Source organism: Anser anser, assembly GCF_964211835.1.
Source record: "Anser anser genome assembly, chromosome: 1".
NCBI lineage: Eukaryota > Metazoa > Chordata > Aves > Anseriformes > Anatidae > Anser > Anser anser.
Window position 1 is genome coordinate 92553522 of NC_139720.1, and position 27083 is coordinate 92580604.

Here is a 27083-nt window from a genome sequence, read left to right on the forward strand (position 1 = left end):
CTTGTAAATCTCTACTGTAATATTTAATTCCCTTTAATGTGAAAGCTGAATGAAGGTGACTGTCCAGTGACATCTAAAGGTCCAACTTTGCCTCCTCCTGATCTAAACAATCTGGAAGTTTTCACAAGACATTTGGCTCTAAGCATGCAACTGGGGAATTTTTACTTGACATCCAACCTTTCAGTTGTCTTTTCTTCTTTTGCACATTTCTCTGTCTTGTAGGAACTTCTGCCAAATCCCAACACACCTGGTGCTTGGCAAGTTCAGCCAGTATATGCTCCATTTAGAGATGAGATCAAAAAAGCACAGATCTGAGACCCTATAGTCCCTCAAAATCTGTTTTGAGTCAAAATAAACATAGAACCTACGCAAATCATTGATTTCAGTTCTCTAGCACATTTGCAAATCAAGATCCTTCACAGGAAAGGTCATCTTACCCCTGAAACCTTCCAAGTTCTGTCTGTCAACCCTCAGTAATTCTGAAAATGCAGCCACCAAGTTTGAAAACAACTCCATGGGATTTCTAGGATCACTACTACCACTCAGGTCTTCTCTGCTACCTATCTTCCACGTTTGAGCTCTTCAACTATTTGCTTAACAGGAGAGCGTAAAGGAAATAAAACCAAATTTTTGTTGGAGGCATGTAGCAGAAAGAACACATATTGGAACGTGAAATTAGTTTTTTTCACCACAAGGGAAGTCAAAACACTGGGGCAGGTGCCCAGAGAAGTTGGGGACTCAAAACTCAACTGGTCAAGGCCCTGAAAACCTGTTCTATCCAGACTCAATCTGAGTGGGGGACAGGACTAAATGACCTCCAGATGTCCTTTCCAGTCTAAAGTTCTATGATGTTAATTTTTTTTGCCACATTTATTAATGTCAACTATCTTGTGTGTTGCTTGCAGAAACGTTCATCTTCTTTTAAATTTGTGACACATATTTGTGCATGACAAATATTTGTCTACAACACTCTTGTTCTTAAATAAGGATTATTTATTGGATCAGTAATAATTTGACTGACTCGATCTGTTCGCATCCTCCTTCTTTCAGCAATGGCTAAAAAATTACGCCCATGCTACCTAAGGGCGTGCTCAGTTACAGCACAAGAGTCAATCAATACTTGAACTGAAAACTGCTGGGAAAGTGCCTTAGGGTTAGCTGCAGCATTTTTGCTTTCTCTTCAGCAGCAAGCCATGAGGTGCAACAGGCCAGCTCTTGATAGTGCGGAAGGGGGCATAGAAAATACCGGAAATGCCTTTCTTATCACCTGGGAGCACCTCAAATCTTCTTAAAGTGCAAATTATTTAATAGTGCTGTCCTGGCCCAAACCAAACATGGCTGTTATCACGTCCTTCCCAACCTATCCTTTCCCTCTGCTGGGTTTCAGCTAGCAAGAGCATTCTTCCCTACTGTGGAAATTCTTTTAGTCTTTTCCTCTAGACCCTGTGTGTGAAGCAGAAACGGGAGAACCCTCTGCATATTTTACAGACTCTTTTAGAGGCTGTATTTCTATGTAATTCCTTTGACAGAGGCAAAGGTAAGGAGCTGAACTCCTCGGTACACCTCCCTTGTGACCCACTCCCACCTCACCTTCTTCTTGTTTCTTCACCTGTTGTGGAGGCACTGCACGCACCGCAGCATACATCTTTGCAACTGGGTGTCATGCACTGTAGTTCACCCAAGTGAGCTACACTGGTCCTAAAGCTGTTTTATGGCAACCTAGAAGGCCTCAGCATGACAATACTTCAGCCATTTAATAAAAACCCGTAAACCGTTATAAAGAGCAAATGCACTGCAGTACAGCTGAGTAGCTCTGTTTTTCAGATATGTGCTTTGAAAGACTCTTTGCACTTTAGGCTTGTTCTTTCAGACACTTCCCAGTCCAGCATCAAGATTCATTTTGCTTCATCTTACATAATGTGACAGAAGTGAAGATGACAGCCCAGCCCTAGAAAGTGAAATTAGTTCTCAAAAACATGCCTCAACTGACTTATTATTAAGATTATAGATCATGGAAATTCACTGATTACTGCAAATGAGGAAGATACAGTAAGCTTCCACCAAAGGGATACAGTAGCTATAAACAGGCTGGCAAAAGCAAATAAATGCACCCTGAGATTAGCATTTTGAAAGCAACGGAGCAAGGCAGAGATGAGAGGGACTAATCATTCACAGAAAACAAACTATTTTACTTGGTCTTTAATGAGGCATTTGAGGGTGTTTTAAAGTTTCAGATTGTCACAGAGTGAACTATTCTCCTATTAATCTGTTAGAGAATTGGTAAACAGCCGCAAAAGGAGAAGCACATGCCTACGGCATTAGGAGGAAAACTGCCTACAGATTACAGTAACAACTATTTTCCAAAGGCTGGAAGAACACCTGAGAATACTACTTCTGCTGATAACTCTATCTCTGCAAAGGAGCAAATGCTTAACAATTATCTACACCACCAAGAATGGCCACATTTTTCTGCTCCATAAACGCAGCCAGGGACCAGGTTTATGAGATAACAAGAGCAAGGTAGAGAACTACCAAAAAGGAAAAAAAAAAAGTATTAATTTTGCCTAAGAAGTTGTCAGGAAAGAAAAAGAAATGAAAGCTTTATTTTTCACAGACTTCTTAAAACAAACAAACAAAAAAGCCTTTAGCTTTCCTACATCCCCTTCTTCATGCCCAGTCACCTGTAGGTGTGTGCCACCTCTGAGAGCAGCCCGGCTCCGAGTTTAGCAGGTCACCAACTCCATGCGGCATTAGCTAGACTAGATTATCCACAAGGTGTTTTAATGGCTGTCTGCATTTTATTCTCTTTTCCTTGCACTCTCACAGACAGTCCCTGCCAGTGAAAAAGCTGAGGGAGGAGGCAAAGGGTTTTTCTAAAAAACACCTAAACATTGTCTCTCTCTTTCCAAAGGTTTTGGTAAGCTATGAAGACTAAAGGAGAATGAAAACTACATGCTACCCTTACAAGAAACATTTTTTTTTTTTAGGGCAGGGAGTTCAGACAAACTGGCTTAGACTACGCACCAGCATGAAATGGCATGGCCTCAGCAGGCCCTTCGTCTTCAGCCATGAGCAGGGCTCAAGCTGCATGCGTGTCTGAGGGGTCTCGTGTGCATGAGCCACAGCACACACCATTGGCATGACCTCCTTAGAAACACGGGGTTTTTAGTCTCAGTTCTCCCTCTTCTGGTGAGGGGTCACCCACATTGAGTGCTAGCATGAGGACAGCAGGCAGCTTGTGTCTTCTAGTGTCGACAAAACAAACTCCAGAGTGACTGAACCTTGCAAGGAACAGCTAGATCACCACCACTGGCTGATGGTGGAATGAGACATACGCATACTGGGCATAGGCTTATCTCTCTTCTTCGAGCAGGTTTATCATTGGTGTCCCTTTTCCTCCTAACAGGATACAAGAAGCAAAAGAGCTATACCTATATTATATATAAATCATGTATGATTTATTCTTTTTAAGCATCTTTACAGCTTCACTAACATGGTGAGACTACACTTGTTACTTCAGATGAAAGACCCATAATCCTTCTGAAGTGTTTTCTCCACTGCACTTTGCTGTTACAACAATTCCAAATGTCTACCCCAAGGAAACCCTAGAAGTAAAGAATTTAGATGAGAGACCAGGACCATCATATATGTACCTTTCATACCAATACTTACATGAGTTTTTACAGGCACACTGGAGACACACTGCTACGGACCTAAGCGGTGAAGCTAGGTTATTATAAGGAAGCACATTCTGGACTGGTTATGCTGGGGAAGTGGGAAATCACAGGTGTATTTCCACAAGAAAAATAATTGATGTCTAGGGACTTCTAACAGCCATTACAAAGGTTCTGTTTATCTAAAATATCTTTTGGCTCACACCTTGTGCCTGAATATTTCAGAACAAGAGAATAAATTTTTGATGACAACAAGGACATTAGAGTTCATATAGATTATATTCTGAGACTGGAACAAACAATAGAAGAACACAGATTGCAAAAACCTGATGTGCAGTTTAAAGCTCCTTGGATGGAAACATAAATTTAAAGAAATAACCCACCTGGAGGAAAAGTGACTGAAGAAAGAAGACAGATAGATCCCCATGACTTACAGGTCAGTGTATATCCATCTACAGAGGAAAGAAGTATACAAAGATTTATGTGAAATGTAAATGGGGTGTGGGAGAGTGTATACCCAGAGTGGCTGCTGAAACCGCTAATACAGGAAAAAAAAAGAATGGTAATAAAATACGGTAAGGGAGTAAGAAAATACCAAGAACTGGATAAAGTGATAATCACAAGTGCCAGACAGAACTTTCAAGTGATGCTTTTAAGGGAGCTATCAGGTTCTAAGTTCATTTTAAGATATATTGCTCATGGTAGACAAGTCAAACATATCCAGAACCTTTTCTAGAACTGATAAACATGAGTAGAAGCAGAAGTAGAAAAGGAGTTTCCAGCTTCATTTAGAGGCATGAAAATGATTAAAGTCTTTGATATATGACTGAAGTATAGACAACACTGTTGACAAAGTTTTAGTTATATATTTGCAAAAAAAAGAAGAGGCATTTACAATTTACGTAATTTTTTCCCCCCTCAGTGGTTCAGTACTTGAAAACGTACTTGGAAAACACATGATGATAGCAAAAACTTGTCTAGAGCTTTCAATAGAGCCAAGGCTCAGCAAAAACAATAGCGTGATACTGTGCCAGCAAATATCTGAAGAGACATCAAATGAATCTATACAAACCTTGGCTTATTCAAAACCTTTTTTTTTTTTTTTTTATTCTTAATGATAGTATGTTCTGCTGGGTACAAAGAAAGGCAACTAAAGTGATCAAGGGGATAGAGGAGCTGCTTTATGAGAGAAGACTAAAAAGGTAGACGGTCTTCAGTCTGAATTAAAAAAAAATACCCGGAAGAATAAGGCTGAGGTTGATTAAATCATGCAGGCAGTGGATGAGCTGCAAGCAGAATTCTTGTTCATGAAATCCTGAAATAAGATAGGGAGCACTCAAGCAAGATCTAGAGATTGGTCTAAAACAGATTAAAAAAAAAAACAATTCCTGACATGGCAGGGAATTAACTTCTAGTACTTGCTGTCACATCAGGCTGCAGAAGCAGGTAGCGAGGCCTGAGAGGCTTACTCAGGTTCAACGAGGGCTTAGATAAACCATGGACCAGAGGACCACAAACAGATACCAGAAGACCTAGACAGGGAAGTACCCTCTAACCCACACAGCAATCCTGGAGGCTGGGGCAGTACCAAGGTAACGGACTGACTGCAGGGAGCAGCCAGTCTCCTGATCTCATCCTAAAATTACCACTCAATTGCTGCTGTCAGAAAAAGCTCTGGGGAGGACGGATCACAGGTCTTGCAGAGTGGGCCATCTTTTATTGTTAAACGTGACAGTCCTGGAGTATTCTAGTAGTTTCTCCTAATAGAGGAGCACAATTAGGAAACTAACCAACTACTCTGTGCTTCTCTCTTTTTGTTTGTTAAGGCACCAGTTGCCATATTAAAGACTCATTGTAGTTATAAGTGCTGACACTGAATTCTCATCATGATTACCAAAGAACATCCTTTGGAGATGTTAATACTTCTCGGATCCAGCTCTTCTATTTGTCCCCATCCTCCTTCCCAATGTGCACCCCATCATTCAAAAATACACATTCTCCTAGGAGAAAGGAAGTGGTAAGAAGAGCCACTACAACAGAAGAGGTTCTCATTGAATCTTTTTCTGTTTATGCACTTCCAGAGAGGTATTAAAGTGCAACTTCTCGCAGCCCTGAAACGCAGCCAGCTCTCCAGGTATTTAATAGTTCCCAGCAGCACTAATAGGTAGGTAAGGACAAGAGGTTAAGAAGGGTGCTATGTCTGAACAAAACGAACAGGCTCATTTCAAAGGTCTTATATTTCTTCAAAGCAGTCACAGAGAAGACGAAACGAGAGTCATACAGACAGACATAAAACACAAGCACTGGAGAAAGCAATCAAAAGAGATACTGAACGTGTGATGGACTTTATGGAATCAGAGAGGTGAAAGATGATGAGATGCCTGGCAACTAGCTTCTGCTTCAAGCAGTGAAACATCAGGGGCTGAAGCCCCTTAACCTGTGCCACATGTGTCAACAGTTTGGTTTAAGGAAGATTTTCCTCACGATTTAACAATGAAACCCTGGCAAGGCAGATAGCTTTTTAAGCTGTGGTACAGAAAAACGTGTTGTGTGGTAAGAGCAACAATCCATGAAGCTATTACATATTTCCCAACCCACCTTATGTTATTTTTTAGCAAGGCTGCTCTTCTGTATAATTCTAGCTTTTATTTTTCTGATTATTTCCTTCCTTTTCTTCCAGCAAAACAGTTTTTTCAGTAAGACAAAATGAGGTGGAATAAGAGATTCAAAACTCTTCAATTCTTCTCAAAGTAAGGAACTACAGAATGTGTGGTCCTAGGAAATTCAGAAAAGAAGTTAAATTAATTGTGGATTCTGGAGGGGTGGTGGTGGGAAGCAACAAAATATAGTGTTTGAAAAACATGGGTCCTTATTTCCTTAACACAGACATATGGAGTACATCCACATTGCTAAAATAGCAGACTCTGGGTCTGGCCCAAACAAAACTTCCAGACGCGCCTGCCTTCTTGCAGGAGGTTCCCTATTCCTTACCTTTCTCTTTCAGCTATTCTGGCCATGTGCACATCTTACTTGCCAATGAGAACTACGTCCAGAACACAGCTACTTGCTTTGAAGATGTCTGTGAAATAGGGAGACTTCAATAAAAAATAACTTAACATATTAATTGTATTTGAATATCACAAGTTCATAGATACAAAGTGTTTGTTTTTATAATTTCATTGGAAGGACTTCTATCTACTACACAACGTTTACTGTTAGTTCAGCCCCACATGAGAAATTCACAGGTCTGGACTTAGTAAAAGAACTTATCAGGAGGCTGCCTGCAGCATTACTGTCATGAAGATCAGTAGCTGTTGATGCAAGTCATCCTTGTATTTGTTTTCTTTGTTCAGGATGTAAAATAATTAATTTCTAATGGGCAGAACAGTCATACATGGAGCCAGTTCATATTACATGACACAGTTCAGGATTCCTGAAGCTTGGTGAGCTCTAGTTATTGCTCGTTCTCTGAGCAGCAACGTGCACAGGGCAGTGTTTGGCTGCTGGGTGGATCTGCCCTGTGGAACTGGTGCCTTCTACATCTCATGTCTCTCACTGACATTGGCTGGGCCAGGTGCCTGTAGCTCCTGCCACTGCTCAAAGCAGTGCCAGCATCAACCCAGGTGCTCACAGGGGAACAGAATACACATGGGCTTTGTTGACATTTACAGCTCCCCCCCTTACACTACCAAAGCTTGGGAGCTGCTACGTACGTATGTGGTGCATATGGCAGAACTGCTGCACAGAGAGCTTGCCAGCCACTTTCACTCTACAGTCTGACTCTTGTCTCTTGAGGTACGTCTTTTATGCCAGGAACAAAGCAAATTCCACATGGCATTGCCTGTGCTTGACAGACAGGATAATGGGCCCTGCGCCTTATGTATGTTTCTCTCTACATTCATCTGAAGGGTCTGTGAAGATATCAAGTCATTAGTGTCAATACTGAGAGCTTGATGGAGCGGGAAGTGCTCTGCAGTAATTGATATATACTATCTAAACTGGCTAGTTATTGTTTAATGCAAGACTGTGCTGGATTTAACAGCCATTTAAAGAGGAACTAGGAACATAACATTAAGTGGTTGCATGTAAATCATCATATTTCTTCCTAGTCCCAGACTACAGCTGAAGACTTCTACGAACAATGTAAGTAGCAAGATTTCTCCTACCATGCAGAGCCAAAACAACTTTTGGAACTATGGAAGTGAACAGCTGAGACTGCAGTAATTTCTCCCTCTCAAGGAAGTGTGGATCAGGTTGATCCATGTTGATGCAGGCAAGGTGATCAGTCTGAGGTAGATGACTTTCTGAGGAGCATGAAGTTGCTCCCACTTGCTCCTCATTATCTGGGATGAGTGACACAAGTAATGGGGGAGATGTGGAACACTGTTGCAGTCTTCATCACCCTGCATCCCAGCTGAAGTCACTGCAGATGCCCACAGCAATTTGGTTTCTGGAAGTGTCAGCTGTTTGTAAAACCTTCCACTAATTCTCACTTGCACTGGAGGGTCCACAGTTCTTTAGGATGAGGTATTACCTATACTTTCTTTAGCGCAGAAGGGACTACCCCGTTTCTGCTAAGGAAGGTCCTATCCATGTGCAGCAAAAGCTTTCTGATAGCTTTTGTACCACTATTTTGGGAAAACAGGACTGACACCCCACCCTCCTTTTTAAACCTTGGATCATTTTAATGACAATTTATAGGGTAGCCCTATAAACACTTGTATTAACAATGGTAGAACGTAGAGCAGCAGATAACTGGCAAAGGAAGAAAATGCTTGTCTAGAGGCATCCCTATCAAAACATTTAATAAATTCACAGAAAAATACAGGTATTATAAACACAGGACTTAATATTTGATTTTTTTTTTTTTAAATAAGCCACAGTAGTCATAATTTCATCATATGGACTTCCCTAGTTTGCTGGAAGATGTTCAAATATAATACAACCATATTATGCATTTTAAAAGAAATACAAGTGTACTGTCCTCTGATCATCGATCAAGGACAGTTTCTAATGCGCGCAGTGGGTATGGTGAGCTATCCTTGAATTTTTGCCAAGCAAATTAACCCCCCAAACTGGAAAAATACAGCAAGTTCTGCTGAGGATTTGGGCTAATCCACTTGGCACATTGCTGTGGTAACCTGGTTGTGCTGCTTCTGCATTCAACAACCAACCCCCACCCTGCCTTGCTCTGCACACAAATACCAGCTTGCTCAGAGAGAGCTCACACTCCGTTACACAGCTGGACAGATGCCTCCCATCTCTCCAGGTTGGCCTGCTGTGTTTGTCAGAAGTTGAAAAAGCCAACCTCTTCCTCCCCTCCAGGCACCTCAGCTCACTGCTAACCAGTCCACTGGGAGTCTCAAAAACCTTGGCAGCCTACAGATCAGTATGGATTAGTTGCTACTGAACAGGTATCTTCTGCCTATATCTGAAGTAGTAGGGAGCAACGTACAAAGATTTGCTCCCTGCATCTCTCTAAGGGTTACAGGAAAGTCAGATGAGTACATACAAATGCACGTCAGACAGGTCTGATCGATTTTCTTTGTTAGAGAGACAGAATTAGATAAGTGGCACAGACTCCTGGTCACCTCCCAGCTTTGCTCTTCAGCCTACAAACACATTGTGGCAATCAAACATCGTGTGAAGAGCATCCTCTGTTAAGAAATACCAAATACACTGATTTGTTTCCAAACTGGCACAATGTCTATGACCCAGCCTAAGGTTAGTCAACACAGATCTCTTTAAGACTTTATTTATACTTTTTCCCCTCTCCTCTCTTTCTTTATGCATTTCAGTTCCTGCCTGACCCTGTTCTGAATGTGCAAGCATGGGGATATACGTAAAAGGTGCAGCAGCCCAGGGCTAGAGGAGGAGAGGGACAAGCACAGAGCTGCACTTCCCATCACAGCAAGCTGCGAGACCTGCAAAGGGACTCTGAAGGGATAAGATACCACTACAATCACAAAATAAATGCTTTGTTTCCAAAAAACATGGTATGAAAAAATATTTTTGACTTTCAGTTTTTGAAAAAAAATCAACTTCACAGTTTCATGGCTGGGTGGGCTATTTACAAATTAGAAGTCCAGGAAAATACAGATACTGATCTCCATCTTGCCTTCCTGAATTGTCAGATCCTCCATTTAGACTGCAATACTGCAGAGGCAGGACTGCACCATAAACAGAAGATTTAGCATTTTTATAGCATTATACAATGCAATTAGAAGTTTGGAAGACTGACTTCCAGTTTCTCACATAAATGCTGGGGACAGAACGTGAAATAAGATGGTATTTTTAAATTTTTAATTGTGAAAGTCCAGAAATACGGGGTTCCTTCTTGTTTCCTCAGCATAATTAGAAAACAAGATTCCTATAGGACATGAATATATATATCATCCATAAATACTACCAACCATTTGTTTTCAGTATTACTCAGATTCTGTCTCAGCTTAACTTCTGCTAAAATAATCTTTCGTCTGGGTCATCCAGAAATAGTTTTCACCACTGGGATACAGATTTTCATAGCTTCTTTTTGAGGCTATTGGGATTTGGGGGTTGTGTACGCCCCGTGGCTTTGGACATTTTGTATTGTTTCTATGACTGACTGCTGAAATTACTTGTTTGAGTAATTTCTCTGTGGAGTACAATTTTATAATCTCTTTAAAAAGCTCCTTGCTTCTGATGCTTTTATATTCGTTTGGGCTGGCAGACTATTAAAGAAGAAGAGTTACTGATCTCACAAGATATTTTTTTTCCTGTTAACTGTGCTCTTCATTTTACCTTTGCTCCTCCAGCAGTGAATACACCCCAAAATGGTAGTTTGTCACCTTTATGTAGTTCATATATGAGCTGTTCTTTGGGGAGAAAGCAAAGGAAGAGGAAATATAAAGAAGAGGTAATCTCAGATCAGTCATACTCATTTCTAAGGGATTTGACCTATAAGCAACAAACATTTCTGTATGATGGGCTCCACGCTGATCTGTTTCCTTGTGTCAGAGCAAACAGCAGGCTTGCTGTGCTGGCTGAGACCAGTGCTTCCGAGGACAGGCGTGGGAGGGCTCGGTGGATTTGCCTCAGCTACCTTTCCTGTACCAGTGGTGGGCAAAGGAGGCACATGAGACTTCCGGGTGCAGTACAAGGAATCTGCAGAGAATCTAAGAACAGCATGTCAAAGGAAAGAACACAATTTCTCTGATATACCTTTCCTCTCAATGAAGGATATTTATGAAGGGATTATTATTTTCACCCGTCTCTCTGCGGCACACTGTGTATCTGCATTTCTCCATACAAGGCACTTACTTTGTTTGCTTTTTTTTTTTTAAATCAGACTTTTGCTTAGAGACTTCTGCAATTCTTTTCAGTTTAGTTGAGACAGTACATGCTATTCTAAAAGATCAATTGAAATACAATTTTCAGAAAATCTCAGCATCCTAGAGCAAGGTCTGTTAAATTGTAGAATAGTCTCCCAGGGATGCAGTGGAAGTGACTTTGCTTGCAACATATAAAACTGCTGAAACAAAACACTAGAAATTACAGAGTCAAGAGCAAATGAAATTTTTGCAGGGACTGAGCTGGGATTTAGGAGACATGAGAGGTCAATGAAGGCAGTTCTGATATTTTTGTTTTTAAATACCCCACCTCTAACTCCGTGTATACAAGAAATGAATGTTTTTTGTTAAAAAAAGAAAGTCACTGAAAAACACTTATTTTAAGGAATACATGTGTAGTCCTCCCACAGTTTAATTGAAATTGCAATTTACTACAGTTCTGCAATGTGTTAAAAGTCACCATATACTAGTAAAAATCAAGATAAAGCCATATTTGCTTAAGTATCCCATTTGAAGTGTATATGCTCAAGACCTCATGTTTTCTAACCTTGTTTCACCTTTCTGCAATTTCCTAGAGCTGTGCGCACACATTCTTTTTCTGAGATGGTAAGACTTAGAGCCTTGGCTGATTTAGTTATTAATTCTCACTGTTCCCCCATCCACAAACTGTGTTAGATTTTAGTTACCACAAGAAAAACTCATACTGCAAGTTGAGGCAATCCTGCAGAACATGCCACAGCATCTGTTCATCATATTCGATCGTGAGGATGCTATTTCCTTCTACTTCTTCATACAAATTGTAACAAAACAAGAACCATGGCATATTCCTGTCCTATATACTCGAAGGAAGTCACTTTTATGCTGTCTTAAATGTAAAAGTAGTTAGATGTCCATGGTATACTAGGAAAGGGCAGGCTTAAAGGTCTGGGTAAAATGAGGAAAAAAATCATACATTCCTGATCAGAAGGTAAAGCCTCTGTAAAATTATATCTAATTGGAAATTAATACTTATTGAAGCTATGGTAGTCTGCTGTCTCTAACCTATGACACTTGATGTAGAAGACAGAAAACTGAAAATGTGTATTGGAAGGACGTGGGGCCAAGTTCTTCTCTCTCATTCTTGGCAACATCACAAGCACTCTGCAGTCCGCTGAGCATGCAGGACTGACACGGTCGGACTGTCTAGCATTTAGCCCTGTGAAAATGAAAGTGCTAACTGAACAAGACACAGACAAGCCCATACAGAGCTTGTGGCTTCATCAGTGAACTGAAGCAATATTTTTAAATGCAGATGACAATGGCTAGGTGCATTAAATGATTTATATTTGATTTTTACAGTCGATTTCAGATTATGCCTGTCTTTATGTTGGGTAGAGGGGATCAGAGCTTGGGGGTGGGGGGAAAGCAGAGTGGAGAGCAGATATTTAGGTGCTTAGGTCCAGGCATGTAAAGATGACCAAAATGGAACAGCTGGGATACAGATTTATTCTTTTAATAGATGGCTGAAAAGGAGATCTCTGCCTTTCCCTGTTGTTCCAGTTTCAAGAGCATAGCATTGCATGAATTTATTTCTAGGATAATCAGTGACTGTCATGAATATCTGTAATGAACTTCCAGATCCCTCAGATGAATTCAAGTAGCCTTGGATCAGCCCCAGAATTGCAACAATTCTTTTAATAACTGATCCCTTTTATACCTGGATCTGACAAATCTGTATAAGTGGTAGGTCACAAATTCTCTGTCCCCTATCTACAGATAATTTTAAGGATTTGGATCATATTTAAACCTGAACTCTACAGTGAGTTTGCTTTCAAGCTCCCTGCTGTATCTGGTTTTCCTGTGGGCTTTTGTTTTTATTTTCATTTGATTTCAACAGATGTTATTTACTGCTACTTCCCTCTGCTTTGGAGAAGGATTTATCATTGAGATGTATTTTCTTTTTAGTGCACAAATACATAAAATCCAGGCACGAAGCCTGACCAAAACAGCTGGAAAGTGACACTGAAATTAAGGCTATAGAGCTGCTTCTCTAATCGGCTGAGCAGTTTATATAAATGCAGTTTAAATAAAATGAGTCTGCAAACAGAAAAGCTTAAAGGATATTAAATCCTGGCTTTATAAATGACAGCCAAGCTAGCAGGAACTACCCCATAGTGTGTAATCTTTTTCTTTCATGTAACAAGGTTATCTGGCCTCACAAGCTTCTTAGGGCAAACTTAATTAAAGCCAATGAAGAGAAAAATACAGAAGGGGAAAATGTAGCTGTTTTGATTCCAGAAATGAAGTATCTTAAAACATATATATTTCTGTGAGCTAGAGGTATGTCTCCCTAGCTTTAGTGGGGGACTTAGAAGTGTGAGATTAAACTTTCTCCCTCCTTTTTCTACGACTTTGTATACACACAAACACACCAAGATGGCTCACATAGTAATGCAGAATCCATTTATCTTATTCAGAGCAGGGGAAAGGAGGCAAGAGGGGAGTGGACGTTTCCCTTTTCCTGGGTGACAGCTCACTGAATAATAAAGGTCTCCCCAAGAACAGAACATGCTACACATGTTGACAATGAATTTGTCAGCGTTCCTAGCATTTCTATACAGCTGTGATTCATGGATATAATAAAATATTGATATCTGTTTCCACTGTTCTATCATACAGCAAAAATTCATTACGTAATCTAAATTAAACATTTCTACAATGGACTGGAGATTGCAAGTTGTTTCTTGCCCTGGTGGAAAAGCTCTGTGCCACCCCATCTGGTGCTCCAAATGCCAAACCTCAGAAATATCACTGGATGGCAGGGCTGTTTGTAAAGAAGTGTTTGCTGTTTTATTCGAGTTTCTGTTTAGCTTCGTAAAAACATCCCCCTATCAGTCTGTATCACTGAGCTGTTGCTGAGCTACGGGCACAAGTCTAGTCTCAGACTGATGAAATGCATCCAGCATGACATTTGACTCAATCTGCTCATAAATAATAATAATAATAATACTTTACATTTATATAACCCTTTTCAGCAAGAGCTCTCCCAAAAGGCCTTTTTGACCTCCAATTTATCTGTTGTGACTCTCACTGAATTAGAGGCAAGTATAATGTTCTCAACTCCACTACCACATACGGGATAGCAACGGCCACGAAACAAATTACATTTACAATGAGATTTCAACCATCTTATCTACGTGATGCTCAATAATCCATCTCAGCAGAGATCACCTGCAATATTATTAGGGTCTCAGTCTCTCAGACAGCTGTCAACTGTATTAAAAAAACACCACCACCACATCCTATGTGCCCAGTAAGTACTACCCCCCCCCTTTTTTTTTTTTCCAAATCTAGGATACATAAGCCTCAAATAATTACACAGACCTAAGCAATTAGTTTGATAGTATTTACTACAGAAAAAAAAATTATACATTTAAGTGCAGGACTTCACAATTCACCAGTAAATGCAAACAGAAGTTTCATAAAGTTGAAAAAAAGGTTCTTGGACTTACTCTGGGTTTAAGGTGTCTGTACCTCTAACTTAACCAAGGAAACTTATGGAAATAATGTCACAGTAGCAAATTTCAATATCACATCTAAGAATTTGCGTAGGTCATGTCAAAACAGGGCTTTGCTCTGCTTGTAGTTTAGATTTTGTTCCCCCTCCACTTTGGCTTGTGAGGCTAGATTTTCAAAGGCATGTGGGCATCAAACAATGCAGATAGGTGTTTTCAGATTCCTGTGCTGTGCCTATTGCAGCTGTTGAAGCCTAAACCCCATGAATAAAATCACCTTTGATAAATTGTGGAGGCTGGCTTTAACAGTCTGCCAATGCACAGCATCTATCTACATATCTGTCTAAAACTCATTATAAGATGTTTTCTTCCTGTTCCTGGTGAAAGCAGACATACAACTACTGCCTATTGCCTTTAAGAACAGAATTCAGTCAATGTGGAACTTCAGCTTCTGTGCCGATTTTCTCTTCTTTTAATATAATGCTTAATAAAGGGAGCATATATTTTTTTTTAATCTTCAATTACTTAGGTTATTTTACAATAGCTTTATGGCTCACAGACCATGCCAAAGACAGCTGATGACAAAATTTACAACAATACATTGAATGTATGGTGATAGAAAGAACAACACCTGCATTTGAAATTCTCAGCTTGTACATGAGAGATTCAACCATAAATTTCTCTTCTGAATCAGGCATAAGCAGCACAAACTTCGCAGTGAGAACTCAGGGATTTTAGCTATTCTGGCATGATTTTTTTGAATCTTTTATATGAAAGAAGTGTAGAGAATCTTCCAGTTAATCCAGCATATCTCTATTCCCAAGATTGTGCCAATAAAGCCTTTATATAGCATCTTGTTCTTGATAAGAGGCCCAAAGGTTCAGCAATTACCAAGAGCAAATAGGATATTGGTCTCATAACACATTATAGGCAAATTCCATTACTACAGAAAAATTAGCCTCATGAACCAGTGACTTTTTCTACACATCCTGGCCTGGTTCATCCTCCTCCTTTTCCCTCCCCCTCACTTGCTGACACTCATCCCCACATCCTGACCTGCAACATTTCCCATTTCCATTTATTGTCTGTAAATACGGTATATCACCATTTGAAAAGTCTGATATATATTTGCTATACAGAGATAGCAGTTTTCAAGTCTGAGTTTAAACTAAGGTCCCGGGTAGGACTAAAAATCTTACACTTCTATTGCAGTATTTCAGCTCTAACAGCAGACATCCCATAAACTCCCACAGATAGGCTAAATGTACACTATACGTCAGCTTCGTAGTTTGGCATCCGACAGCAAACTGGAATCAAAAGGTTAAGTCAATGGTTCTAATCCTCGTACCTTAAGTCTGAACTACTCATTCCTACCTTCCTTCAGATAAAGCAATCACATAAAAATAAAGCACTTTCTAATAAAAACAGTAAGTGTTCAGACCTCCATCCAAGACAGAAGGAATTTTGATTGTTCTGATTTTATGGACTATAGACTAGGGAGGCAAAGTATGTTGATTTTCTTACAGGGGATAGAAATAAAGTGAAATGAAAGCAGATGGATCTGCCCTAGCAGTGAACCATTGGATACAATACTTTGCTTCAGTGAGTATCCAAATTATTTTCAGGTAGTTTGGCACATAGGTAATTTATGTGCTTCGTTCTCTGCCTGCTATTTAGAAGCTGTTTCTCAAGTAGAGATTGTTCTCTGAACTGCTCACCTTTGCATGCACTATTTCACTCTTAACTCTTCTAATATTCCTCTTAAGGTTAACTTGGTGAAGTGAATTCAATATACTTTTTCTGTTGCACTCAGAGACTCTGTTTGTGTCTGGGGTTAAACTAAAAACTACAAGGGTGCTCTTAGGTGACTGCTTGCTTGATGACTGCATGTATCATGCAACAGAGGCTGTCCCAGCCATGATGTTTTCTGTCACTGACCAGAGGAAGGTATTATCGTATATTGTCTCTGCAAAGGGCAATGCCATCAAGTACATTTTTTGGACCAAATACACAAATTCTTCTTCTGAGATCTGTAATACACTATCTGACTTTGAGATAAAACAATTCATTTCATATTTTGGGATATAAAACAGAAAACTGAAGCACAAATTATTTCAGCTGAGCTGCATCAGATGACACTTAAAACAACAGCTCAGTTATGTCTGTTTCTTAAACCCACAAACACAAACCAAAATCTTGATTTGGCTCATAAAGAGATGCTCAACTTACAGCTTAAAGAGCTGAAGATGGTGTTTGAGGTGCAAACGGGTTGTAATGAGAAAACAGTGGTCTTCTAGAGGTACCCTGTCTCCACTGCAGGACAGAGTTGGGTTGGACATGCCGCTGTATCTCCAGCCTCAGCAGCCCCTCCAGCTCAGTTCTTATACACTGAGCAGTTCAGACACCACCATCATCCCTGTATCACCAGAGCACTGCTGTAAACCCCAATACAGGAGGTGTGTTTAAAGTGCTTGTGAGTTACACGTGATGAAATATATGGTTATTCGAGAAACAGAATCTCAGAATCTGAAGCCTCCTGGGGACAAGCAGCCCAGGCTTCTACAAAAATTCTTAATTTTGTAGTCCACATTGAGGCATTTAAATATCTGACAATGCTTTTATCCTTATTCTTATCAACTCTCCCCTTCACTTGTGGAACCTAAAGTAGAGAATTGACATTATCCTTAATGACAGACAAAAATTATTCAGAAGAGGCAGCTGAAAAAACAGTAACTATCCACAATGGGCCTTCAGTACCTGAAAGTCATAATGCTGTATCTAGTCTCTCTATACAAGATGGACTCAAATACTTCAGAAGAGCAGGATACACATTTGCATCATTACGTCATACCTCAGTACATCCTTCCTCCAAAAATCCAGGTTAAAAACAACAACAAAAAAAACAAGCAGATCGAAGAATTTAAATGAGTATTGTAACACCATTATTATAAGGAATTTATAGGTAACACCACCATCTCTCTCTGGGTTAAACTACAAATACAAAGAAATCTATCTTTGGAGATACTAGACCTTTCAGAGCCATCTGAGCTGACACAAGTAGATTTACAGAAGAGGATAAATCTTGGCAAAATACTGCATTGTAGTTCAATTAACCTGCTTCAGGGAAATCTAATTTAATTGCTGGATTGCAATCACTTCCGATAAGGCTTGATACTAGCTTCATTACCTGTCTGTAAATGCATCTTCACTAGATGTTCTAAGGTAACTAAAAAAAATTGATAGCCACACAAAAATAAACTATTTACCAGTACTGTAACTTTTAAAGCATCTTGTCAGAGGCCAGTAGTTAATTTTATTACAAAAAAGGAGATCGTGATTTCCTCTTTTAAGAAAATGTTTCCCCTAATATGTGTTATTGCAATGTTCATTTTCTATATGGTTTTCCTGGCACAGTGTTGCATTACTGCGTGGCCCACTTTCTACAAACTACCATGGTGTGCCATTTCCTGGAGAGCATAATGAAGCCCAGCATCTCATCTCATGGGTGTTAGAATGAGCTGTTCCAAAATTTGATGTTTAATGATGTTGGGAAATTGTTTTCCCACATTTCCTTAACACTCACAAAATTTCAGTACATGGAACTGAACACATTTTTCACTGTTCTCATTGTGCAAAGGCAACTTAGGGTGAAAACAAAAACATTTAATGCCCTGAGTCCTTTTACGCTGCGTGGTTGTAACTTTAGGTACAACTAAAACTCATGCAGGTGGGTGTCTACATGGCCAATGTCAGATGAGGTAGTGGGGACACCACTAACTGGTGCCCTAATGGTTTATATGCTCAGAGGCACAGCCCTGGCTAACTGCACAAATACATACACTGGGCTCTTCAGCTGCAGTGCACCCTATGTTGCTGGCAGCTATGCTCTTCTTGATATTCAAGCTACCTAGATAAAAAGTCTGGGTACACATTAAGGAGCTGCAAGCATGTCTCTGGAATGTATCCTGAACATAGTAAGAAACAGGCCCACCTGACTCTCTCGTCTTCCAAATCCTTCTATTGATAAAAATGCTAGTGAAACTAAGCTATTACTATAGCAGTATTCCACCAGCTTTTGACCTGTATCTGACAAGCATCACTTTGTAGTAAGTACTCCATACACCATTTATCAGCTGCATCCTCAGACCCTGAGGTATCTCGCTGTCACGTTTAGGCAGAATGGTGGTCATGGTTGCAGGTTTCCTGCTTTACAGGATGTCATTTACAGGAGAGTTAAGAGTGATTCGTTTGAGTAATTTGTCATTTTCAAAACAGATATCAGAAACAGCACCTTCCATCTTCTTGGTTGAAGACAAGGTGTTAAGCTATATTGCTATTCAGATAGACCCAGGACAGCCATTCCTATGTTATTTATGTTTTAATGTTGTCAGATACCTAAGGAAATAAGGTTCCAAGTTGCGTTATGGTAGCATTGAATGTGCACAACATCAAGGAAAGCAACGCAGACCTGATGCCAATACTGAAGCTATTTTTAAAGTACTATTCATCGATGAATTCTACAAATAATTTGTATTTAAGAAACTGCATAAGATTCTTTTTTTTTTTTGAAAGGTATTAAGCCTATCCAGTGTAATCACACTGTAGTGAATGTATCTATTGTTAGCATTAGCACTGAGAATTTACAACTTGAGTAGATCTTTGTTACCTAGGGAAATTTACATATGTAAATTTAAACAGAAAAAGAATCCCCAGCCTATCGGTATTTCGGTATTAAAGCTTTCTTGGTTTGTATAGTAAAAAAAAAAAAAAACAACTTTAAATAATTAATATTCTATAGAGGAACAGTTTAGCAAGATGTGCTGTTTTGGAAATAGACCTTTAATCTCTGTAAGCCTGCAAAATTTGCAAATAGATGAGAACCAACTCTTAGTAAATGAGATAAGGTGATAAAGCATGTACTCTTTAACTAATTGTAGATATAATGCCTAAAGATCTTGTGAAATGACTTCTGTTATGCTAGGTATTAATATAAATTAGCTCAGCTGTGAGTATGGTCTCTCTTTTCTTAAAAGCTGAATAGATTTGCTGTGACATTACTGTAGAAACCTCTAGAGATGTTCTGTGGATAATGATGAATATTGAATTAATTTCCATAGTATTAAACGACACTGAAACATTTGACTCCTTGTTGTATTACCTGCTCTGCTCCCACAAGCCTGCCAGACAAACCTTACACACAATCCTGTATCTTCAGCTTTGATGTCAAAGCACACAACATCCATCCTTCTCACCAAGAGCCACTGGCTTATCCAAAAGGAGTACTGGACTCTGCAGCTGAAACTTTGTAAGATGTAGAACCTTTCTGTTTAGTAAACCTAAGCAACTCTTTATTAATGGGATGCCTGGTGTTTGTCCAAGGATTCACAACAAGCTATGAGCACAAAAGAAGTGAGATTTGGGGTGGGAGGAGCAAAGCCCAGATTGGTGGATTTCTACACCTCCTATTACAATGAAAAGGGTTGGCTACTAGCAAGTCATCATCTGCTAACTGCTTTTATAAAATTATTCTTTTTGTAGATTAAGAAAAAACTGCGCTTGTTACCATTGTGTAGGAGTACTTGACGCTCATGACCACGGCGTGACCACCATTTTGTGGTTCTTTGGCTTACAGTAACATTACTCCAGTTCTTATTTCTCTTTACAGGAAAGATGTCTGGAGCATTCAGATGAAATTAAAGAAGTGCAGGAAAGTAAGACAGGTACAGATTTAAGTCTCCAACTCCCCCTTATGCAAAAATCCCACAGAGCAAGGTTGGCACTGGAAGTAAGAAATTCACCAAACAGAGTGCCAGCTAGCGTTGCTCGTGGCAAAGACATTCACTGTCTATAGTCAGCCCTGCTACCTGCACAAGCCCACTCATCTCTGGGTGCAGTTTAACCAGAGTTAAATAGTTCCAAGAATAGTTCCAAGACCCTCAACAACAGGGAAATCCAGCCGCTGTTCAGGTCACCAAGTGGTTTATTTTACCTCATGTCAAAACAGTTTCCCCTTAGGGGGCAAGACTACTTATACCAGAAGTCTTGCTTTTCTTTATCACGTCTAAATCTGTAGCAGCAGAAGCAACAAATTTGATCAGGATCAACTCTGGAAAAGTGTCTGTCATCCCCAAAATGAAACTAAGACAGATTTCTGACAGATGTAACCCCCCACTGCCCTTTCAGAAGGCCTTTTACCTTACTGCTTTTAACAGGGATAGTTAGATTAGCAGGCTGTTCTCCTAGGAACAGTAATTAACCCTCATGTACCCTATTCCTTGAAAGGCAGAACATGCTTCGTAGATAAGATTTTTCAAGCACAAGCAGGGTAGAGCACAGTGAAGATGACAGGTACAAGAAAGTATAAGGAGATGTTGTTCAACTACAAGGAGGGCCTTGTCTCAACTGCTTTGACTGGATCACAGTTCACGGGAGTATTTTTTCCCCCTTTAGATCTTCAGCCAAGGAAAGGTACGGTTCTGTAGCACTTAGACTATTATCTTGAAATCCATTTGATGTCATAGTCTGGATCCTCTTAAAACCCAATTTATTTCTGCAATGTTATTAGGCAAAGCTTCCAGGGTTCAGTCCAAACTGCCACAGGAGCCCATAAGTGAGCCATAAACAAACTGATTAAAACAACCATTTTCTTCTGTTTTATTCATCTTCTCAACACACGTCATCAGGATCGTACCTGACTGCCTAAGGCACTGACCAAAGTCTTTTTAGGCTAGCCATTTATTAGACGTTATCCAGAAAAGCTACATATATCTTCTGCTCCAGGCTAGATTTATACCTTGAAAGTAATATTTGTTTTCAATTTCTGGTTCCCAATATTAGCTGAAAAGAATGACAAAACCAGAGAGATATGAGTAGGGCTTTATTTTTTTTGTTTATTTTTAAACAGGAAGATGAATCTTGAAATAGCCTTGAGCAAAAAATATAGCCAACTTTTATTTCTTAAAAATTTCTTGCTTAGATTTTAATCTGAAAATGTCTAGGCATATGATGACACTTTAAAATAACTTTTTAGTGCAATATCTTTATAGGAGTGATTTGGAGTATCTGCTCACTTAAGGTTACTATTTAAGACATTGCTTTCTTTTTTAATTGCCAAAAAACAATGCTTTAGAAGTAATTATTTCATGTTCGCATTTACAATCCTATTAAGAATGTTAACACAGATGCAGAAGAGTTGAACATTCTTCCTTTTTGTTCCGATTTTTAATTCTGCTCTGAATATAGCAGACACTCCTACAGAAGAGATCTGGTTCCGCTAGGTATGGGAAGCCATTTTTGGCACACTGAGTTTTTAGTGTTATTCCAGTCCATGCTTAAGAACAAGAATAGCCTGGAGACAATAGGCTGGCCTCTAAACCAAAGGTATTTCAGTCTGTGATCAGCAAAGTACCCACAGTTTGTAAAACATCATAACACATTTAAAATGATCAGTGGGGGAAGGGGAGGATTAAAAAAAAAAGCTATGCATTAAAACAAGGAGAAAAAAAACAAGTGCTAGATGACTAATTTAGTCTAATTTTTATTTGACTGTGAAAGTAACTGTGCCAACCACCGACAACATTAGAAAAATTGACCATTCTTGTTGTTGACTCTCTGGAATCTGTACAACTGCAGCCTTGATCTTCTGAGCTTTTCCTGCAGGAGTTGTTTGCTCTGGCTGCACAATCTTTGTTACTACTGAAGGTTTCAGCACTAGCACATTGCTTTGTTAATCAGCATAGTATAAAAGCCAGGTATTCCATGGAGTCATTTGTAGGATCACTTTTCAAAGCAGAACTCATATTAAAGTTATGTTTCATAATCTAAAGAGATGACAAAATTTTAATTACACATTAAGGAAAAAAAGCTAAGACTGAAGTTTGATCATGTTCAGTTCCTGAGCATGAGTATGCTTGTGCTTTTATCTGCCTTTCTCATGTGCTTAAAGCTCAAAAACTTAAAAACTATGGGTGGTGCCCATAACACCGCCAAGCTGTTTCAGCAGCTACAGTACATTCATATGACTCTTTCTCTTAGGAATGCTCTCCACACAAAGATAAAGGAAGATATAAATAATATATTGCCTATAAGCCACCTAGGTATTTAAAGTCTTTAAGCCATCTTTTGTTCTCTCAGAAAGAAGAGTGCCCTATTTTGAATTTTATTTTTTAAATAAGTACAGGTGTTGTTTTTTTTTTTTTTAATTTATTTTCTCCCCCCTGTATTTCCATATCCTGGCTAGCTAACTAAAATGTAGCACAAAATACTGCTTGTAAAAAAAACCAAACAGACAACAACAAAACAGGAGACATGGTGTTCACAGATAGAAGAGTGGCTGCAGAGGAGCCTACAGAGCGTTAGACTCTGGGAGAGAAAAGAAAAGATTTCAGTAGAGTGTTTTATTAACTATTTTTTCCCCCCTTATCTCTAATTATTCCATTTTTTAGTACTTTCTTAGGTTTCTCTTATTCTATAAGACAGATGCTACAAGGAGCAGGGATAACTTCCAAATCTAAATCAGCCATTTGTTGTCTAGCACTTCCTTGGGATATTGCAGATAGATAGGCTACCTCAAACCCTTTCCCTCAGCTAGTAAATCTGTCAGTATAAGAAGTACTGCAGCAATGTTTCTGAATATTTCATATATTCTTTACAACCATTTTGAAGCCTTCCAGAATACATTACCAAAGACTCAACCACAAGCTGCGTTAGCATGCAGGTCAGAAGCATAAGAGCACTTTTGGTTTTCCTCAAAGTATAAAATCACAAAGTTGATCATGCATCCTACCACCATCCTTTGAACTGCCCTCCACCCTCAAATCACACTCTTTAGTCTCAGCAAGAGACATCTGCAAGGGAGTGACATGCCTTCTTTTTGTAACTCTAGGTGTGCCTCATGTAACAGAGTACCAACCCCTGTGTTATGAACCTGCAGTCACTTACAGTAATGAGCATCTATTTCCACTTTCATGACAGTAAAAGAAGTAAAAATGTGAAGAGTATTCATGTAATTTAAAAAGCACAACGTCTACCCCCTTGTTCTCACTTTGCTGTGTTTCCCCAGGGACATCAAGTATAAGCAACAACAGATTTTAAACCACTGTAGAGCAAGGTGTTAGTGTAAGTCTCTGGACATCATCTTACCTTTGCTGGCTGCTGACAAAACTTTTGCAGCTTGCATTTCGATCACTCTTGAACTGACAGTGTTTGATAACAGAGTGAAATCCAGATACACCAGTCAGCAATGCTCAACAGCAGTGACTGCAAGATTAACTCGGGGCACCAATCATTTGGTAATGTGGGCCATGTAGGAAGTCAGATGATTTGTTTATGTAAAGATGGTTATTTGGCAGTATGCGACTACAGTACTTACTAGCTCTCAGCAACAAAGAGCCTCTGCCCACAAGGTGTATCACATCAGTAATGCAATTAAAGGAAAGAAAACAGATTCTAATTGATCAAAATAGGGTTTTTGGGACATTACTGAAACAAAATCAGAGAGTCAAAACAATCAATAACTCTAGCAAAGTAGTTTTGACAACTCTTCTTCTATTCATGAAGAATATGGCTTCAGCCCCTTCCCACTGATCATCATTCTTGCATAATTTAATTAGTTCTGGACAACTGCATAACGTTTGCACCAAGTTTATCCCTGCTGGTTTCAACCAGAATTTCTGGTAGTACTCCTTACTTGGCCTGCTTCGTTAAATATGTTCTTGCAACTTATATCCAGCTCCTTATTACACTTTCTTTCCCTCCTTGCAAACCTGTTCTTCAAGGCCAAAAACCTTTTGAGCTCCCATTTCTTATTTCAGCTCTATGGATGGAGCAACATTAACAAGCACAGGCTCAATTTCCTACAGGTGAAATATCTCATTGTTCCGTTCCCACCTCAAATTCCACGTGCTTCCCACAGTACATACTGATCACATAGACAGGGTGGGGACAAAGTAACTGCAGTGGGTAACATTTGGAAAATGGCAATTAATAAGGAATTTATTGTGCAGCACAAAATAATATGTCATAACTGTACCTAGAGATTTTAAAAATTTGCTTGTAAACTGAACGTACTAATAACAAGGGTAATTAGTACTAAACACGTTCTACACGCTGGAAAGACAGGTTGTATTACGCTAAATAAAGCTATTGGATTCAGCAATTAGATTTCTTAATTCTGAAGAGATACAATCATCAAGTTTAGAAGTAAAAAACAAATGTAGCCGAGAGTTGAAGTTCCACTGTCTATTAAACAAATACACAACATCCTCTGCTTCAGCTTACATACGTATTTAGAACAAAGTGTAGAGTGTACTACAGTTTCTCCATAGTACTCACCACATTTTGGGCAAGGATCAGCAGAAGATTCTCAGGGAGAGTACAAGTCCATCCTAATACAAAACAGGAGAACAAGAACATTATTCATTCTTCATGTCTTTTTCTGCACTTATTGCTTAAAGAATCTCTAAGTACCTAGAAGACTATATTATGCTGCTTTGATTCCCTTTTCCATTTAGAATGCTTTGAGTAAAATATATAAATAAAATAAACAGAGAGGTTTCCTAACTTAAGGATGAAACTGACTGTACTCTCCCCTATTATCTGTCAGGGACCTCAGGCAAAGAGGCTGGAAACATACCTCTACAATACAGGGACATAAAAAACACTATCACATTCAAAGTCCCTTGTTGGACACAATCAGAGGCAGTTTGCATCTGCTCCTGAAATATAAGGGCAAATTACGGGATCGCAGAAGTACACAAAGACAAAGGTGGAACGGAACACCAGAGCTTCAGGCTGATCAGTAGATAAAGGGACATTGCCAGAGAGCCAACCTCATGAGAGCTTATCTGCATTTCTAATTTGGAACTGATGGTTTCAATTTGGTTGTTAATGCCAGAGAACCCATGAGCTCAGGACAGAAAGGAGGTGTATGAAAAAACAGATTCTCTACATCTGTGCCCTGCTTCTAGATTGGGAAACTGATTAATGGGCTTGAAAGACAGCTAAGGATACCACAGCTGCAGAATAAAAATAAAGCAAGCTAGTTAGCAGCTTTTATCTTCTAAAAAGGCAGGACAAATAATAGAGCTTCACCACACACCAGAAGGTCTTTCATACTCAAATACTGCTGGCTCACTTCTATGGCAGAGTGAGCACAAACGGTGCGGTATGGAACAAGTTACAATAAACTGGTAAAGAAGGCAATTAGCAGGAGTGGAAAACTCCAGGTTATTTCCCTTCTTCCCACACATTATTTTAAGAAAGCGCTACTGCATGACACATAACTCCCCTTGCTACCTATTTTAATCTATATTCAAAGTACATTAAGCAGGTAAGGTAGGGCAATGTTGTTCACCCAGCAGAAACTAAGTACAGATGAACAGGGAAGACCCATTCATTCTTTATTCCACCCCCCCACCTCCCCCCCCCCCAAAAAAAAAAAAGGGCTAGAAGGTGTCAAGGAAATCTAGCAAGTTCAAAGCATGTATTATGTTCGTCACATAATGTCCAGGTAAGCTCCTAGACACATAATGTTATTGATTTCAAAAATTTACCTGGGTTCGGAAAGCAATTTGGCAAGAAAAAGAAGAGGGAAAAGAAGAGGATTTCTCATTTGTATCACATTAATGCCACTTGGAAAAACTCAGTTATGTAGAACTGAGCTAAATGGCCCTAAGTGGCTATCTTAGCCAGATCATATGGATAAACATTGCAGAAATGATATCATCAAACCTGCAGAAAAATATCAGATACCTGTGAAACGGGAATATGTTTTTGTTCATTAGTATGTGAAATACAGTATTGAACACTGACTTTTCTTCTGTGTTACTTAGGCTTCGTGATTACGCTGTGTATAGCTTACATATTTAGCAAATACAGCAAACTAGGTGCAAGCTGGGTGAGGAGGTCAGCAACTAGACAGCAGAAAAGGGCAAACATTTCCAAGTATGAAATCTGCATTATAAATAAGACAGCATACAAGGAGATCTTTGCATCTGCTTGGGCTACACTAACTACTAGTCCCATCAAATTCCATTTTAAATACTCCACTGTAAAACACTTGGCATCAGACAGTCTGAACATCAGCTGGAAGAAGCAGTGTCTCTCAAAGGCCATACTACTTATGTGCTACACGGGGCCTGTTTCTCTAAAGACATTTACCAGAACCATACAGATGGTCCGGCAACAGAAGCCCACCTAGGATCCACTCACCTTCCATTTTTACTTTTTTGTTGCTGTTGATTTTCTGTTCAACCAATATACAGCGAAAGGATTGGCTTGGTTTCCTACAGGGCCAGTGTTTCTGTGGTACCCTGGCTGTGTGTATACCTTGGCATGTTCAACCAAATTTTCAGAAGAAGGAAGAGGACTTAAAGATATTTATTTCCTACAGGTTTCATAAAATGCATGGCAGAGAAGAAGGAAATCTGGAATTAGGACTTTCACAAATTCACTCCTCCCAACCATTTTTTCTCTTTTCAGACAGTTTCTAGAGCCAAACATTGCAGGCCACATTTTGCCAATATCCTGCAGAAGAGAGATGAGAGAGAAAACGGAGGAAAATATTCTTGGTGTCTGCAAATATAGCA

At 39.4% G+C, this 27083-nt stretch overlaps 1 protein-coding gene across 3 annotated transcripts in view; it reads right to left on the minus strand.

Annotated features, from left to right (window-relative positions):
* Nucleotides 1-27083, minus strand: part of LOC310892031 (uncharacterized protein) — a 183137-nt gene that overhangs the window by 38958 nt on the left and 117096 nt on the right. For all 3 annotated transcript variants that reach the window (XM_083819459.1, XM_083819460.1, XM_083819461.1), the window contains exon 3: nucleotides 24829-24881. In XM_083819459.1, the coding sequence (XP_083675585.1) occupies nucleotides 24829-24881 (53 nt within the window). The remainder of the gene's footprint in view (nucleotides 1-24828; nucleotides 24882-27083) is intronic.